The sequence below is a fragment of the Aspergillus versicolor genome (genome assembly GCF_001890125.1).
Source record: "Aspergillus versicolor CBS 583.65 unplaced genomic scaffold ASPVEscaffold_2, whole genome shotgun sequence".
Taxonomy (NCBI): Eukaryota; Fungi; Ascomycota; class Eurotiomycetes; order Eurotiales; family Aspergillaceae; genus Aspergillus; species Aspergillus versicolor.
In genome coordinates this window covers 1144684-1161912 of record NW_024467525.1, presented here as the reverse complement: position 1 = coordinate 1161912, position 17229 = coordinate 1144684, and the positions used below count along the sequence as shown (strand labels likewise).

Here is a 17229-nt window from a genome sequence, read left to right as displayed (position 1 = left end):
TATCTACATATCTACATATATCATTGTCATCGATTCAAGGCTGTCACCTTGAGTACCAATATTAGGAAAACTACTGTTCTAGAGGCCCCTGGTTGCTTTCCACTGGAATCCTCAGTATACACAGCCTTCCCCATCGATATTAGTATATAGAGAAGGCATACTGGTAAATGACGTAGGTGGTTCGCCGTCTCTGTTTATCCTCCGAGGGTCTGCAGAGTTGATATTTGATTTCGTTTGTTTATACTACTCTCATTTAGTTTAGCTGTGGTGGCAGCAGGGCCTTGAAGGAAAGAATACAATACCCACGGGCACCTTACTGAGATTCCGATTAATTCAGGTGTAGTTCCACGTCTATATCGATGCCGGTGGTTGTGCAGTAGGAACAGCAGTACTAAATCCCATGTTGTTAACAAGGCTCCTTGAGTAATTGAACCTATAGAGTATAACTATAGTATACTCTATAGTACTGACCACTAGTCTTGGAAGCAGGTACTGCACCTCAGTAAGCTATCGGCTTGTTGGTAAGGAAAGGATAGGCAAAGAAGTTTAGTACAGAGGAATAAGAAAGTAACTTTGCTATAGGTAAGCTGGTAAGAAGTATTACGATATACATGAAGAGCCACCTGGGTAACTATTTAAAGTCGCTTACTTATATACGTTTATTTCTGCTCTCTGCACTGTTCCTTGTGACTTTGGTTTGCTATTTATGTTTTGATTGCTTTGGACTAAATTATCTTCTCTGCTCGGACAGAATCCTCGAGACCTTTAGACTCTGAAGGACTAGCCACCAATAGTTTGGCTATAATTAATCATTCTGCTGCCTCAATTATATTTATGTTAAATATGATTAGTTATGTCCAATGTTATACATTAAAGTGATCCAGCACGATTCACGGACATTTCCCAACATGTACCAGATCAATCTTTGAATCCCTAGATAGCTCCCCGGTTATTGACATTATCTTTCAGAAAAAAAAAAAAAAAATTCAAGAACAGGAACATACATTGGGAGTCCCCTGTTGAATATGCCGTCGTTCATCATCGAGAAGAACAGGCGGCAGGTTTGGGTTATCACCTCCTGGCTTGGGGATCGGGAAGCCGTTCAAGAGGCCTGATTCCAGCATCTCGCAGACGCTAGGATGGATCGTCGCTCCACAGGGAATATCTCGAGAAGCCCCGAAGTTGGGTGGGAAGCGACGCGGGATCCATTTCCCTTTCTCGAGCTCTAGACGAGTAGCGATCGGAAGGACCTCTGTGTTGTATTAGAGCTGCTCGTAAGTAAGTAGCGTGGGAAAGACGACGAACCTAGAATCCACCATAGCATAACGGAGAAGCTGCCCGCACCGTGACCAAATCGTAGCGTATCATGTGGTCTATTCACCTGCTGCTGGATATGGTACCCTTCTGTTCCTGGCTGGTCGTCGCGGCAAAGGGATTTCCCCGCCGCTCTGGTCATATGGTCCACGTTTGTTGTCATAAAATCGAGCTTGCTCTCCGACTCCTCTAAGTTCAGCACTTCCTGGATCATCCAGTGCAGTGTGATATCCGACAACAGGTGCTTTTGCTTCCGTTGTAGGGGGTATCCACCACCGATATCGCTGTGATTTCCAGCGAACCAGACTTCCTTGAGGTCCACAGAATCTTTGTCCTTCTCGGCAATGTGAAATAACGCAGGCTTGAATTTCAGTCGGCGTTCGTGTATTGACACAGCGTGGCGGATGTGCCTTGCTGCAGGGCTGGCAATGTACCGGTACGATTTGCGGAAGAAGGGAATCTCAAACTGGCCAACGCTGTTGACGCAATCGAAGAGGCCGAGGAAATGAACGCCAACGTCAGGTCGACAGAAAGTTGTCTTGAACTTCTGCATGTACCGCTCTAGCTCGCGATCGTCTTCTGATTGAGGAACATTTCCTCGTGAATTCTGATAGCGGCTGAACGTGGACCAGGCAAAGGGAACCATTTCCTCGTTTCCGCGAGAAAGAAGGCCGATGTTGTGGATCATTTCGGCGAGGAACCGTGCCGTGTATGCGCCCCGTGAAAAGCCGAAGATATAGATGTGGTCGCCCGTGGAATAGTATCGCATGATAAATTTGTAGCCCGCGACAAGATGCTTTGAGAAAGATGTACCGACTCCCTTGTCCAAGAGGGAGCTCACTCGCGCTTTGAATTTGGTCCAGAGGCTGATGCCGCCGGAGGACTTTGATGAGCCAGTAACATAAGTCAAAGTTCCAATTCCAGCTATTTTCGAACAGTGTCAGCCTCCGTAGATCGATGTGGTAACGTTTCAGCTCACGTTGATAGTAGGCGTATTGCCCGGGCTTATGTCTCTCGAGTGCCTCATAGATCTTGACTATGTTTGTATCCTCCTCCGTTCCCATGTACTGGTTCCCGGTTCCATCGAAGCAGAGGACAAGCCTACGTGGCTGCCCTGATCCGGTGGGAGGCCGATGGTCGTGAAGCGGGCTATGATGGGTTGGCCCCGGCATTGTGGTTGAACCAGAAGCTGCTTGGGCTGAGGATTCCTTCAGGGAGAAGAAAGCGGAGCGAGCTTATAACTTTAAGTCAAAGTCGCGGTGACAGGTGGAGACCGCAGAGGACCACAGCCTGCGAGCTGAGCGCACCGCTATTGCTTTCTTTTTATGCATGCAGGCTCCGTGGCGTCCCGTTTTGGATGACGATCGTAACACGCCCAGACCACCCGTTCCTTCGCGTGATGGTTACTGGAGGACGTGAGTGGACGCGACATCCTCTTCATGGTATGAGGCATCTGCCAAGGGAAGTTAATACTGTTCTCATCGGAGCTGCTTCAGCAAATTGGACCATCGATGTGGGCTTGATTCGTCAGAACTGAAGATGGCTGGTTCATGGCGCTGAGACCCTTTTTGTTTGTGGGTGTCTGCCGAAAAGATCTTCATTTGAATTCTCCAGTTTTACGAGCAATAGTGCAATGACATGCGAGAACGGTGGCCGCCTGAGTCCTGACAAGAAAACCATCAGCATTAGCATGTTGTTCGATGAAGGCGCACTGCCCCCTTACTTCAGCTCCAGAGAAGAGGAACAGCTCCAGCGATCCTTGCCATGCTCAACCGACGCGCAAGCCATGTTTTCAATGAGATGTTACTCTGCATCCGACACCACCATCCTAACTGATTGAATGCATATTTTCATGCAAAGGGGTGTCATGAGGCTGACAAGGTTTGACAAGGCTGAGCCTGGGAGAGACAACAGACGGGAGAGTCCGTCATTGTGGCCGCCTGAGGCCGCCACTCATTCTCCAGCTGAGCAAGTTCTCATCTTTTTTGCAACAATCTCGAATCACAAAACATTGATGAACATTGATGATCTAATGTCGTCTCAAGGCTCTGTTTGTCAAGTTGAGTCATTCGAGAATGATCCACTGTCGTCCCAGGCTCTGTTCTTAAGGGCTCTAGACTCGGAAACATGTTTCCAGCGTCGCAACAAGTCTTCATGGCAGCGACGACAAAAGAGGGATGACAAAAGCAGCCCAGGTTGGAGACGACGCTCTGATAAGTCGGAGACGTCAAGACGGCCTTGTTTCCGTGACTGCGCAATTAAAGCCGATTCAGCATTTTGATATGTAAGCACACAGTCACTTGGCTTGACTTACGTCCTTGTTCCAGCGGGGCATCTTATCAAGTCCTCTCAACTACTCATCCAAGTCCTGAGTTCAACCCAGAAATTATGGCCTTAGTTCCTACAATACATCACGGCCTCAGCCTTCAGGAGCTGAAGGCGCCCGAGATATCAGCTACCACAAACCCATTTGCATCGAACCAGGCCACCCCTCGTGGTTCTACAGTAGATACAAGGAATGATGCTCAGGATCATGTACAGGACTCACCTCCACCTTCTGCAGAGCCGGAACCGGAGCCAGCCCAGCAGATCTTTGAACGGGCGCCGATGCCAGAGACTAGCCGAGTTCGCCAGTTGACTGTAACTACATTGATAGTCATATCGAATCTTGTTCAGGTAGGCCAGATCACTTTCCTGTGTTGGATGAAATACTGACTACGCTAGATGATTGTGAACTTCGCCGGCGTTGCCGGTGGCAGGAGTTTTAGCGAGTCTATGCACGTCAAACAAACATACGCAACCTGGATAGCAGCAAGTTACGGGTATCATCTACACAAACATCAAAGCGGAAAGCACGAAGCTAAGAAAGTAACAGGCTGACACAGGGCACATTCGTCCTCATGAGCGGTCGGCTCGGCGACGTCTACGGACACCGTAGGATGCTGCTGGGCGGCGGCGCCTGGCTTGTCGTATGCAGTTTCATTAGTGCATTCTGCCATACTAACTTCTTCGCCTTTGTTACGATGCGTGCCCTCGCCGGTCTTGGGGGTGCCAGTGTTATGCCAAATGCAGTGGCCATGATAACAATCACTAATCCACCAGGGCGTGTTAGGAATCTAAGTTTGGGGTTCTTCGCAGCGTCTGCTCCTCTAGGAGGATATGCCTCTGCGCTTTTCCTCGGGGCGTTCATGGAGCGTACCCATTGGCGGTGGTTCTTCGTTTTCGTGTAAGTGTCAGGATTGACTACCACTTTGCTTCTCGCTGACAGAACGACAGAGCGTGTCTTGGGGCAGTGGTATTCATTCCTCTCTGGCTTCTGAGCCGAACCGAAATGACATCCAGTCGAAATGAGAGTATCGATTGGATAGGCGCAGCCTTAGGAACAAGCTCTTTGATTCTATTCAACTTTGTCTGGAAGTAAGTCTACCAACCCTGGTAAATAAACCAGCAACTTACCATCACCAGCCAAGCACCAAGTGTAGGTTGGTCAACCCCCTACGAAATCGGCCTCTTAATCACCTCCCTCATCCTTTTCGCCCTTTTTATAATCTGGGAACATAAAACCCCGCACCCCATGATGCCCCCAGATATCTTCAAAGCACCCTCGTTCGCCGTCCTCGTTCTCGTCATCCTCCTCAACTACATGGCCGTCGGCACAGTCCTCTGGTACCAGCTCCTCTGGCTCCAAGACGTCTGGCACTGGTCAACCCTGCAATTCGCCATCGGCTGGACCCCCTTCGTCATCTGCGGCACGGGCGCCGCCTGTCTCGCCGCATGGCTGATCCCCCGTCTAGCCGCGCAGTGGATCCTCGCCCTCGGAACCATAACAATCATGGTCTCCACCGCGCTCATGGCAACAGTCCGCGAGGAACAGAGCTACTGGGCCCAGGTTTTCCCATCTGTAATACTCTTCGCGTTCTGCCCGGACCTCGTCTACGCCGCTGGGCAGATTATCGCGAGTAACTCGGTGCGCAGAAACCAGCAGGGCGTGGCTGGATCGATTATCGGTACCCTGAACTTGTACGGGAATAGTCTAGGTCTGGGCTTTGCGTCGACAGTTGAGGTGCAGATTGCTGCGAAGACGGGAGATGCGATTCGTGGGTATCGCGCTGCGTTGTACTTCGGGGTTGCAATTAGTGCGGTGGCTCTTCTGCTGGATGTTGCGTTTGTGAGAAGGGTCAAGGATGAGCGCGAGGGGTGGGCCGAGGGAGATCAAGATCAAGATGAGAACCCAGCGATTGAGCTAGAGGTTTTGCGGGATCAAGCTGCTACAGCTACGGGTGCCCAGGTCTCATCTAGGCTTGAATCAGGACAGGCTGTATCCGTTGTCCAGCGAGTTGATTGATTTGCTACGGAGTATATACATTCCAGGCACCGCACAAGTACCCGATCTCCCGCTAGGCCACCAACAACATGCATTCCAACACCCGTAGACTAGTCGAAATCTACTCGAATCTAGCAAGAAACAAAGTTGTTTCCACTGGCGCCAGTGTGGGTGATAACGCCAGCAAGCTCTCCACCCTCGTTGAAGACGACACGGTCCGCGCCAGGCGAACCGCCGCTGTACACACTGCCGGAGCTCAAGATCGGGAACTCATAGTAGGTGGGGTCGACGGGGAAGTCGAAGTCCTCGTAGTTGTTGTAGACATGGGGGTAGTCGTTGACGTCGTCGCCAGAGGATTGGAGGCTGTAGCCCTCATCGACGGCGGCGGAGACCGCGGAGGACGAGTAGCAGACGCTGCCGCAGGTGTAGGCGCACGACTGGCGGGCCTCGATCTCGGTAGGGAGGGCGAGGGTCACCGAGCTGGTGAGCAGGAGAGCGACGAGGGTCTTTTTGTTCATCTGTTAGTATACACAACATCAACAGAGAAAGAGATTCCGATCGTACCTTGACTTGGAGCATCTTGCTGTTGTTGGAAGGCCTGGATGTGGATGTACCAGAGTAAGAGGAGAGACAGACAGACAGCTATTTAACGCTCGAGATAGCCAAAACAGTAGATAAAACAGCACGCCCACCCCGAGGTTACATCGCAGCAGCAAGAAGATAAAACAGTCTTGGCACGTTGTCTCCTTTTCCCCCATGAATGGTTCACATGGGACGGATCGGCACGCACAGCTCGCAGCCCTGAGGAATCGAGTCAGGGGATGGCTTGGACGGCCCAATCAGGAGACACTGGCCCTCCATGCAGAATAATGATAGGGAGGAGGTGCAGATCTTGGTTTCATGGCAGATCAATCTATTTGCCGTTCTGCGTTGTATCGAGAATCCGGATTGCTGGCGGGGGGCTGATTATAACAGCACGTGTTATCCGTGCAGGGCGTTATAGGCGGTTATCAAGAAAAAGAAAAGAGTCATGGTCGTTGAAGCCATATTGACACTATCCAGATCGAGCATATTGTCCGGACAAGCCGGAGCTGTGGGTGATACAGTCGATAGTGCGATTCAAGGGCGATAAAGGAGAGATCCATCGCCGATCAGTCGAATTCCCGTTGATCTGTGAATCGTTGATCATCGCCCGCCGACCCAATTGTCTCGAGCAGGACAGTGTTATAGATGCACATCTATATGCAGATATTAACTGTAAATTCTTGGAAAATATAGAACAGATGTCATTCAATTGGATAGTTTATAACAAGAACATGTCGATTCTCTTGCGTACCCCGCTATAAGTCAGGCTGTCTCGAACGTTGAGGGTCGCATTAGTAAAGTTTTCGCTTTTGCTGCTGAAAAAGGTAACAAATTACATGTAAAAGTCTATTCCATCGAACGCTTGACTCAGTCGATTTTGTATTGGCGCTGTTCACTTAGCAATTCGTGGTGTGCATAAATATAGCCTTGCAACGAACGGCCGGAGTTAGGGCTATTGCAACTTGAGGATTCCGCCATGCCTCCTGCATTTGGGTTGGGTGCATCCACGATTACTTGGTAGAATCATAAAAGTAGCCGGAGCTGAATAAGGTTTGCTAATCTGCTCTGCAAAAAGGCCATAAATTTGGTGTCAAGGACAACATATATATGTACATCTAGTCAAATCAAGGAAAGAAAACTCATGCATATACCACCATGCAAAACGCCATCCCTTGCCGAAAACAGTTTAATACAGGCTGAGAAGAGAAGTAAGGTCCTCACTATGCCGTGAGCCCAGGCCTAGACAACAGGGCTTGACCGACTGGGGCTCTGGTCGATGGCTTTCGTAGAAGCGACCTCTTCGTAGTATACATAATCGTCATCTTCGTCTTCGATCGGCTGGCCAAAGAGGTTCCCCCAAACACCGTCCCAGAGGCCCTTCTTCGTCACGAGGCCACCAACGAGAAGGATTGGTAGCTGCCAAATACTAGCCCAGAAAAGACCTCTCGCGGTACCGTTGGCGCCTTGTTGCTTCCAGAACCCATATGCCTCTTTCGTCAGCCAGCCGTTAGCAACGGTGCTGCTAACTAAGAAACCATGCCCCACAACGCCAATCCACCAGAGACCAATGGAAAGTGGAAACATGAGAACGGAATACCGCAAGGCAACGCGGGCGTTTCGAGCCGGATTTGTCCAGCACATCATCCGGTATCCTGCTCCTTTGTATTCCTCACGAATGGTGTGTGATAGCGCATTGAAATGAGGGAATTGCCAGGCAAACAGAATACCTGCAAGAAGCCATCCCCCAAGGCTGTTTTCGCCAAAGAGCATGTCTCGCCACGTGTCATGCCCTGTCGTTGCTGCTTGCCCTGCAGCTGCAACCCAACCCATTAGCGGGGGAATACCTCCCACCACAGCGCCCACCCAGGTATTAATTACGTGTATACGCTTTAGTGGCGTGTACACGAATGCGTAGAGCGCGATATTTGCTGCAGATAGTCCCGTTACTGTGGGGTTAGTTCCCACGTATAGCAAACCCAACCCTACGGCGGCCGTCGCAATAGCAAAAAGAACGGCCGCGCGCCGGGAGACGAGGCCGCGGACTAGAGGCCTATTGCGTGTTCGCGACATCTGAGCGTCGTACTTTGGTTCAAAGACCATGTTCAACGTGTTTGCGCTGCAGGATGACAGGAACGTCCCGGACGTCAAGTAGAGAAATGTCAGGGTCGATGTCGAGAGCGTAGGAAGAGGCGCAATGGATGGATCAAGAGCAAGCAGAGACGATATAGGGTATATGCCATAAGCGGAAGTCGTCGATAGGAGGATCAAGAATGAGAGACGGGGTTTAGTGAGAGCCAAAAAGGCGGCCAACTTGCGGCGGAGGGAGGTCTGGGGGAGCGTTGAAGAGAAATTCGATAATTGGGCAGATGCATCGGGCGGAATGACCGGCTCAGCGCCATTGTTCTGAGCTGCAGCCTCCTTTAATCGTTTTCTTCGCCGATGGGGCAGCTCCGGTGCGGCCTCCGTAGGTGGTGTGCTAGGAATTGATTCTTCGCGGTTCGGCTGATTGGGTGAATTCTTCGGGGAGAGAGAGGTAAACAGCCCCGGTTGTGGTGTCAAGTGGCCTTCGCCTTTATGTGATGAGAAGTACGTCTTATTGACCGCTGCTGAGGGCGATTGTCCGGCAATGCTGGATTGTAATCGCGAGATCGGAGCGAGTTTGCTGACTGCGGGGAGCAGTGGGTGACTGCGATTGACGCATCTTGAACATAGGACAGATGAATCCCGAACCGTTCCCAGCCTCCGCAGAGACGAGCGGAGGAGGATCATGACGGCAAAGGGTACACAGCCTGCAGGTTGGCGGCAGGATGAAGTGTCAAGGGCCGTTGACGATCATGAAGCCAAAGCCGGGAGTCGGGAGAAAATTGTCGGAGCAGCGGCAGAGACCAAAACCGCAACAACTTTTGGCAGGAGCCACTCAGGGCCGCTCCATGGTCATCGTTCGACTTCACCCTCAGCCCTCCTCCTCTTCCCTCGCTACAGTTCTGGCCCCCATCAGTCGCCATCAATCATGGACGCGATTCAAAAGACCCTTGTCGACCCCCTCCAGCCCTACCTCCGCCCTGTCGTCTCGGCGGTCCCGCAACCTGTCCACGATGCGATTGTTTCTCTAGTTGGCTCAGACTGCCACAACACGCTCCTCGTCAACCTTGACCTCGCGCAGAACCCCGAGTGCACTTCGTTGGCTATCTCCAAAGCCCTGGGAATAGGTATTGTTGGTGCCAGTGGGATCGTCAAGGTTCCCCAGATTCTGAAGCTGATCCGATCCGGATCCTCCTCCGGCGTGTCCTTTGTGTCCTACGCCCTCGAGACCGCCAGCCTGCTCATTACCCTTTCCTACGGAGTGCGAAACGAATTTCCGTTCAGCACCTACGGTGAATCCGCCTTCATTGCGGCACAAGATGTGATTGTGGGGGTGTTAGTCCTGACATATGCGGGCCGCTCCGCTGCGGCAGCTGCGTTCATTGCGGTCGTGGCCGCAAGTATCTACGCTTTATTGGGTGATACTTCTATCGTCGACGCCCAGTCCATGGCGTATCTCCAGGCAGGCGCCGGAGCTTTGGGCGTGGCCAGCAAGGTTCCCCAGATCTTGACCATATGGCAAGAAGGAGGAACTGGTCAGCTTAGTGCTTTCGCGGTATGACTACGGATCTCAACCAAACATGAGAAATGTGTGCTAATTGATACTAGGTCTTCAACTACCTTGCCGGCTCTTTGTCGCGCATTTTCACCACCCTCCAGGAAGTCGACGACAAACTCATCCTGTACGGATTCCTTGCCGGTTTCTCCCTGAACCTCATCCTCGCTTCGCAAATGCTGTACTATTGGAACAGCCCCGCGCAGTCCAAGAAGCAAAAGGCAGCACAGCCGAAACAAAAGCAGGCTCAGCCCAAGCCCGAGGCGACACCCGCCACCAGAAGAACAGCGGCCTCTCCATCCCCGAAGCCGTCCAACAAGACGCCCACTACTCGCCGACGCGGTTAGATGTGGCCTGGGTCTTTTTTGTCTTCTCAGTTCCACGTTAAATATATATATGTTTAATCCAATCAGACGAGTTTGAAGAATGAATTGTTAGGATTCCGTCTCCTTTCCGTGTCAGGTTACCGCAGTGCTGGCAGTACACCCGTAGTCATATACCGTAGAATCTCATCCATGGGCACCAATGGCGAAGTAGGCGCCTGCTCTCCCATCGCGACAGCCGCATTATCACCCCCAGCATCTTCCGATTTTCCAAACCCACCAAGGTCCATCTCGTCCTCTTCCTCCTCGCTCTCCTCATCATCCTCCAAGACTCTCCGCAAGCCTAACTCCGCCGCAACATCCTGCACCCCGCGCTCCCTCTCCTCCAAGGTAAAATTCCCTCCCCAATTCCTCCTCCTCGCCTCCGAGTTCGCCTCAACAGGCGCCCACTCCCACAACGCCGCCAAATCACCCTCGCTCAGTCCACCCCCGCCCCCATTATTCTTGCTATCAATCATACCCGTACCCATCCCAGCAGTTCCGGGAATGAAGGGAGGGGAAACAATATCCGCTTTTCGGCCGCGCGCAACCCAATCCTCAACTCTGGGATCAAGTTTCGTGCGCAATAGCTGCTCGAGGATATTCCCTTGCGTGCGGGTCGGGAAGTCGGGCGATGGGTACGCGGATATACTTCGTAGCAGGTCATGGTTTTCGGAAAGTTGGGTCGATAGGGATTGAAGGTTCGAGGAAATGATACTGGCCTGGGATTGGAGGGAGGTCCTGTTTTCATGTCATTAGCGATTATCATGTGTTGTAGCTTGCCTGGTTGGTGGAAGAGTGAGAGAGAGATAAAGGGTGGTGATTTGGATTGGACAGGACTGGACCGCGATTGGTTTGGTCTGCGCACCATGAAGGTAATGGGTCGGACTGGTTTAGACTTGTGATGAGGGAGCCCAGCGAGTGGGTGAGTTGGACGAGGCGTTGGCGGGATTGTTCGAGGATTTTGATTTGGTCGGGGGATGGGGTTGTCATTTTTCCTTCCTTCCTTTCCTTCCTGGTTTTCTTCGGTGGGTTAATGTGTTGATATAACGTGAGAGGAGATTGGATGTCGTGGAGAGGAAAGAGGTGAAAACAGCTGCGGGAGCTCAAGCCCGCAGCGCCGAGATCTCCAGGTTGGATCGACTCCGCACACACCAGTAAACAGTCTGTACCACCAGGAGTGACGGGAACTGGGCTTTCATGGTGGTCACGACCATCCACACGGCGATATATTTAGATCGCACATTTCTTGGTCCGACTCTCCTGAAGGCCTTGGTATGCTATTAATATCCTCTACTGGCTTGGTATGCAGTAGGCTGAAACGGGTGGGCGCGTAGCCGTTGGGCGGGTGGGTATATAAAGAGTCACCCCATAAGGGGGATGTTTACCTCCTCTTTTTATTTTATTATATTACATGTCATTGTTTGCTTACTCTTCTAGCGGAATGCGGCATGAACAACTTGAAAGAGATATTGCGTATTAACTAATTAGTCTTCGAGGGGTATCTATTCAACAACCGGTTCAACAACATGATATGACATAGTTATACGCCAGTGTGACTGGGACACAAACACAGACACAAGGATATGGTGGCGACGCATCAGCACCAGCATCAAGAAACGCAACTGCAGCGCCGCATACGCAGAAAACACACAAGTCGAGGCGCTAACAAACAGTGGATAGAGGGGATTTCAGGCTTCAACAAGACAGACAGCGGCGTTGTGGAGATCATTTTTCAATGGGAGTTTGAGAGGAGAGGAGCCGAGATTGATTGATCAATATTCCGGCTGCTTCATCTTCCCACTACCCGACATCGACGGCGGCGGCGGGAAATAGGTTTGCTGCGTCTGCGGCACCTTCTCCTCAGGCGAATACACTGTCGACGGCGACGTAATCACCGGCTCTACGACTTTCGAGTATCCCACGTTTTGACTGCGCCCATCGTTGTCGACGAAGTCGAATCCGTACCCGGAGCCGTAGGGTTTTGGAGAGTATACCGCGGGCCCATACGCACCCTGCGCCTGCGCGGGGTATTCGGTAGCCCATTGCGGGGTGCTGATGCCTGTGTCATTCCAGCGAGCGTGGAGGTGATTTGGCTGGCGGAGGCGGCGGACCTTCTTGCGGCGGGAGCGGATGAAAAAGAAGCATCCAAGGGCGAGGAGGCAGAGGAATATGACGAATCCGAGGATTGGCATGGCGATTACAATGGCGAGGCGCTCCTTTGACATACCAGAGGAGATTAGGTCGGCGGTTGAGGAGGGAAGCATTGTCTCGGCGAAAATTCTATCCGGTGTGATGGGGAATTCTACTTCGGTGGGTGTTTGGAAGTGACAGTTATAGCGAATGGACTCGAGGACTGGGGTTTTGTGAGTAAGTAGATTGGGGATGGAGATGGTGAGTGAGAAGACGTACAATTTGCAATGTACATTTGGCTGCCCGAATCCGACGTCAGGTTATAGCACACCTCACAGGCGGTGATCTCATTGTCGGCAAACGTGGCGGTATTGCACCAGGACTCCAAGTTTTCACCAGTGGGGTTGTCCAGGTCGTATGTGGCTGGGCCTTCTACTTCCTCGCATGCGACTGGGCAAGGGTTCGAGATGTTGGCAACTTTTTCCGGAATACCATAAACGCACGACGAAAAGGCGTATCGAAGATTGTCTAGATGTCCACCTGTTAGTTCGACAACGGTCACGATATTTTCCAAAAGGCAGAACGTACAGAGACCCCATTCAACATCTGATTGTTTCGAGACATCGTCGAAGAAAGTGCTTTCCAGTTGACACCCGACACAATCCTTAAACTTCCTCCCTTTCGCGGTAGTGGAATATTCATGATCCAGACAGACAATCTCCGACCCCAGTGTATCGTTGGACGGGCTGCAACTGCTCTCGCATGGAGAACCTGGTGTTGTTCGCAGTCCTGAAGAAAGCTGGGCGAGGAGGAGGAGGGCCGCCCATCTTGAGACAGACCTCAAACGGAAACCCGACCAAACCATCTTGACGCCGCCAGAGGACAGCAAGATTCAGGGTTGCAGAGAAATGACTATACGCCGCTTGGCAAACGATGGCTTATTTTCTATCATCGAACCTCGTCCTCTCTATAGAGAAGAAAAGCGAGCGAAGAGCGAGGAAAATAAAAGCACACAACAACGTAGCGTAGAGTAAGAGCGAGATAAGGAAGACGAGAGTCTGAACCCTTAAGGTGCGGAGAAACTCGAGTCGCACGGTCAGCGCCCGACAGGCATCTCGAACTCGAACTCGAGGACCCGGGATACCCTGGTACAAATGGAATTGATAAAAGGGCGAGTGGTGCGATCGAATCCAAGCTCAACCAAGACCTGACCGGTCAGTGGCCGTGGTTTGATCACAGATGAACGCTGGAGAGGATAAACAAGCGCTGCGAGGACGCTAGCGCAGGCTCGAGGCCCCTCACCGGGCAGGCCACCCAGCCAACCGATCGTCGAGACATCGCCAGGAGCGAGCCGACAGCGACGAGGGTCGAACTGTGACGGCGTGATGGGCGATTGGGCGTTGGCGGGGGGTGTGATGTGACAGAGGGTGCAGGACGATTGGCGCTTGTCATTCGTAGATGGAGACCAGCTCGAGTCCCCTCCTTGCGCTGCGGTGCTCCTGCGCACTGCTATTGGCGGAGGCGCAAATTCCCCCTCGTGCAGCAGTCCGTGATGATCGAGGACGCTCCGGAGCCCGGAATCCGTCTCATTGCCAGCCTTGGGATTTCATATCGAGCGATACTAGTGGGACGGTTGGAAGGCAGTGGTCGAGGTCTTGGTGGCGGAACTGTCACTCCAGGGCTTGCCAACTGCCATCTAGTCTGCTGCTGGCACGGATAAGAAGATCCCCCAACGGCAAACGACCGAGAACGGCCCCTGGAGTGGGTTTTGGTTATCCCAGAGTGGACTAGCTTATAGGAAGCAAGATTTGAAATTCAACGGTAGGGGTTATTTGCTTAAAATCTGGCCGGTACATGCTCCGTCTTGCCGCGGGTGTATCACGATATCCAAAAGTACAGAGTCACAAACAAACAGCCACCTAATAAACCAAAAACGCCACTATGCAGGTTGTATCTTCGCTGGCGGCCCAAGGAAAGCAATATCGGGAAAATAAAGTAAAAGCAAATAATAACTGAACAAAGACGGCCCATTTCGGTCATGGCTCTGATCATCCCTCGTACCACCACAAGCGGTGTTGAACAGCACAACTCAAACAAGCAAATAGACAAAGAAACAAACCGCTTACATCTCAATATTCATCCATACAGATCGTCGTACGAAGGGACCAGTTCCTGCGCTGCAGGGGTCGGCCCCGCGTCGCCGGCCCTCGTGCTTTGGGGTGGCTTCTTCTCGTGTTGCGGTGTATGTCGTGCGAGTCGAGGATCGTCGACACTGAAACTAGTTCGCTGGGAGCTCGCTGTCCCTGGCACCGAGAATATCGCATCAGTCGATGTACTTTGGCCGCTGTAGCGGCGCATCCGAGAGGTAACTGATAATGGAGGTGATTTCGAACCACGAGAATTGGCATCTTCTGCTCCTCGCTTCTCAGACCCGAGCGCTGGGATATAGTCTTCAGCTTCGTCCGCCGAACTGTCACCATGTCGGTTCTCCTCCCAGGACTTTGGCAGGGTGATATGCTTGGGCTGGACGTGCCGTGTTTTGGGGGAGCGGGTCTTCCCCTTCGCTTGACGTCGTACTTTCGCATCATAGTAGCCCGTAGGCATAGTTATGGAGGAGCTCTTGAAGGCATCTTTTCGAGTCGCGAGACCACCTCCGTTGACGGGGACTGCTGGTTGAGAGGGCGCTTTCAAGATTTCCTTCGGTTGACCGTGGGCATGATCGGTTGAGCGTGGGGATACTGGACCGGTGGCCTTTGCGGCGGCTCTCTCATACTGGTTCCACGAGCCTTCGTTGGGGGAGGAAATAGCCACATCGCCCCATCGCGAGTCGAGTTCCGACGAGACTCTGCGCTTCCTCCGAATTTTCTCAATGATTGCTGTCATGATTTTCAACGGGTTTTTCATGTGGCGGAAGCCTGAAACGAGGGAGGACTTGGTCAACATGGGAACACATAAGAACACCTGGAGATGAAGGGTCTATGTAGGCCGATAATGGCCGGGAGGCATGCCATGTAAGAACAGGGATGAAGTAGGGCCACATGCACCTTCACCCACGCAAGTTATGTACAATCGTATCCCAGGCTGTTAACAGCCTCTGCGGGGATAAAGAGGGCCAAAAGAACGGAGTTGGAAGCACAGAGGCAGGCAGTTGTCGAAAGGTGCCGCAAAGCCAAACCCTCTGCATGGGACGATGCGCTTCTATTGAAGCATAGTCCAGAGATAACCGCAAAAGCAACGGAAAGAGTCCTTGTCGATGGGTCGAGTGGCAGTTGCACATCGAGATCTCCGCGATGACAGCTCGAACGGGCAGAGACGAGCGGACATTCTAGGGACGATGAGTCGACGGCGGGACAGGGGAGACGCGTACCGGGCCCGACAGTCTGGTTCACCACCCTCCTTGAGTCTCCTCGCCCTGGCAAGAATTTGGAATTGGAGAGGCCAACAGTGCCACTGGAGGATCACCCGGGGGTGGGGGGGGGGTATAGTACGCTGACCTTGGACATCGCGGCGGGATGCAGGCGCCCCAAGGAGCGGTAAGCTTGACTCTCATGCCGGATTGAGAAGGAGAGGACTGCGGCGCCGGAGAGAACAATGAGACATTATTCGGGGTAGAAGACGGGATTCTGCGCCTGGGCTGGTTTGACCCTCAAGGCACACAGCAAAAGAGGGGTTCACGACGTGCGGCGCAGTCATCTTGCTGGAGAGATGTCCATCATAATGGAGGCGCTGCTGCAGGCAGACTGACGGTCATCTTGGCACGGCGCTTGGTCGCATTCTGGCCAGGGGTTGGAGGGGAGGCGCCGCAGCAGAGACCCAGTGTGATCAAAGACATCCCCTGCAATGCAACCTGGAAATGAGGCCATGAGGCCGCTGTGATGACGAGGGAGGATGGAGGGGACGAGGCCGGGATGTGAATGGAGAAGCAATTCCACTTGCTTTGAGACCTGACAGGGGCCCGAATGGAGAGACGAGAGCGCACGAGACGGTCGCGACCAGGATGATCTGCCAGTGAAAAGAGTCCAGATCCAGATGTGTTAGAACGGGCGGAACCAACAGCGCGCAGCGACTCCGACTGGCCCGCAGGTGAAGCCGGAAGAACAAGCACCGGGTGATCGTCAGTCACAGACTCTCGCCTCTGAACTTTGGACCTTTAATGATCCCGTTGTAAATAGCCGAACTCTGAAGCTCTTGCCAAAACTAGCAAGACGCGGCAAGGTGTCTTTGTCGGCTCGAGCCGCTGTATTTGTTGCCGCTGTCTCTGTTGTTGGTGTTGTGTTGGTTGACAACCGTTATGCAAACTTTGTACAAACTGTGTGCATAGTCACAACACCCGTTTATGCACAGCCCGCTTGCTGTCAAGAACTCTCCAACTTCTCACCAGCTCAGAACTGACAGAAACTCCATCTCCTTGCAGAACTTCCTATCAATGTATTCACCCATTCGTTGGGACAATGGCCAGCGGGCACTGTCTTTACTTGGCGAGCTAGTTCGACTTGTTTACGATCACGAATGAATAATAGATACCATCACAGGCCATCAGCCTCTGACAGTGTTCGAAGTGCAATATATCCAACACCAGCGAGGTTCCAGCAGATAAAGAATACACCATAGACTACGCTACGCCAACGAATTCCTCTCACTCTTGAAGTCTGCCAAATCGAGTTTCACTTATGAAGTCTGATACTAGACCTTCTATGCTGCAAGCATTACACGAAGACAAGCACAGTGATATATTCATGAAAAGGTCTTCTACATTTCACGGCGCAAATGCCGTCCATCGCTGGAAGAAGATAAAAACACCGAATCCCCAAGCCTGGAGTATGCCCCCCACGGCCTCTCCACAGCGAGCTCGCTTTGTCGTCTTCGGGTTAGGC

General features: G+C 52.2%; 8 protein-coding genes across 8 annotated transcripts; 2 read left to right on the top strand and 6 right to left on the bottom strand.

Annotated features, from left to right (window-relative positions):
• Positions 1 to 847: 847 nt before the first annotated feature.
• On the bottom strand, positions 848 to 2820 carry ASPVEDRAFT_448067 (T6SS phospholipase effector Tle1-like catalytic domain-containing protein). The gene is made up of 4 exons (XM_040813144.1): positions 2294 to 2820; positions 1306 to 2238; positions 1005 to 1252; positions 848 to 933 (listed from the first exon to the last, which is right to left on the bottom strand). Exons 1-4 carry the CDS (start codon positions 2484 to 2486, stop codon positions 919 to 921), a joined length of 1389 nt encoding a protein of 462 aa, XP_040663937.1. The 5' UTR covers positions 2487 to 2820; the 3' UTR covers positions 848 to 918.
• Positions 2821 to 3379: 559 nt separating this feature from the next.
• ASPVEDRAFT_448187 (uncharacterized protein) lies at positions 3380 to 5714 on the top strand. The gene is made up of 6 exons (XM_040813148.1): positions 3380 to 3598; positions 3698 to 3990; positions 4039 to 4136; positions 4190 to 4540; positions 4591 to 4731; positions 4780 to 5714. Exons 2-6 carry the CDS (start codon positions 3703 to 3705, stop codon positions 5657 to 5659), a joined length of 1758 nt encoding a protein of 585 aa, XP_040663936.1. The 5' UTR covers positions 3380 to 3598; positions 3698 to 3702; the 3' UTR covers positions 5660 to 5714.
• ASPVEDRAFT_37617 (extracellular guanyl-specific ribonuclease RntA) lies at positions 5354 to 6401 on the bottom strand. Its single transcript, XM_040811522.1, has 2 exons — positions 6203 to 6401; positions 5354 to 6144 (listed from the first exon to the last, which is right to left on the bottom strand). Exons 1-2 carry the CDS (start codon positions 6215 to 6217, stop codon positions 5770 to 5772), a joined length of 390 nt encoding a protein of 129 aa, XP_040663935.1. The 5' UTR covers positions 6218 to 6401; the 3' UTR covers positions 5354 to 5769.
• Positions 6402 to 7257: 856 nt separating this feature from the next.
• On the bottom strand, positions 7258 to 9057 carry cox10 (protoheme IX farnesyltransferase). Its single transcript, XM_040811521.1, has one exon. The coding sequence runs from the start codon at positions 8990 to 8992 to the stop codon at positions 7463 to 7465; it is 1530 nt and encodes a 509-aa protein (XP_040663934.1). The 5' UTR covers positions 8993 to 9057; the 3' UTR covers positions 7258 to 7462.
• A 176-nt stretch (positions 9058 to 9233) lies between these two features.
• On the top strand, positions 9234 to 10207 carry ASPVEDRAFT_49965 (putative monosaccharide-P-dolichol utilization protein; the record flags this gene model as incomplete). Its single annotated transcript, XM_040814242.1, has 2 exons — positions 9234 to 9860; positions 9914 to 10207. 2 exons carry the CDS (start codon positions 9234 to 9236, stop codon positions 10205 to 10207), a joined length of 921 nt encoding a protein of 306 aa, XP_040663933.1.
• A 116-nt stretch (positions 10208 to 10323) lies between these two features.
• On the bottom strand, positions 10324 to 11215 carry med8 (RNA polymerase II mediator complex subunit MED8; the record flags this gene model as incomplete). Its single annotated transcript, XM_040816771.1, has 2 exons — positions 10324 to 10963; positions 11091 to 11215. The coding sequence occupies 2 exons, from the start codon at positions 11213 to 11215 to the stop codon at positions 10324 to 10326; spliced, it is 765 nt and encodes a 254-aa protein (XP_040663932.1).
• A 782-nt stretch (positions 11216 to 11997) lies between these two features.
• ASPVEDRAFT_79829 (uncharacterized protein) lies at positions 11998 to 13220 on the bottom strand (the record flags this gene model as incomplete). Its single annotated transcript, XM_040816770.1, has 3 exons — positions 11998 to 12578; positions 12635 to 12883; positions 12944 to 13220. The coding sequence occupies 3 exons, from the start codon at positions 13218 to 13220 to the stop codon at positions 11998 to 12000; spliced, it is 1107 nt and encodes a 368-aa protein (XP_040663931.1).
• A 1271-nt stretch (positions 13221 to 14491) lies between these two features.
• On the bottom strand, positions 14492 to 15238 carry ASPVEDRAFT_124063 (uncharacterized protein; the record flags this gene model as incomplete). Its single annotated transcript, XM_040806146.1, has 1 exon — positions 14492 to 15238. The coding sequence occupies one exon, from the start codon at positions 15236 to 15238 to the stop codon at positions 14492 to 14494; it is 747 nt and encodes a 248-aa protein (XP_040663930.1).
• Between the last annotated feature and the right edge of the window lie 1991 nt (positions 15239 to 17229).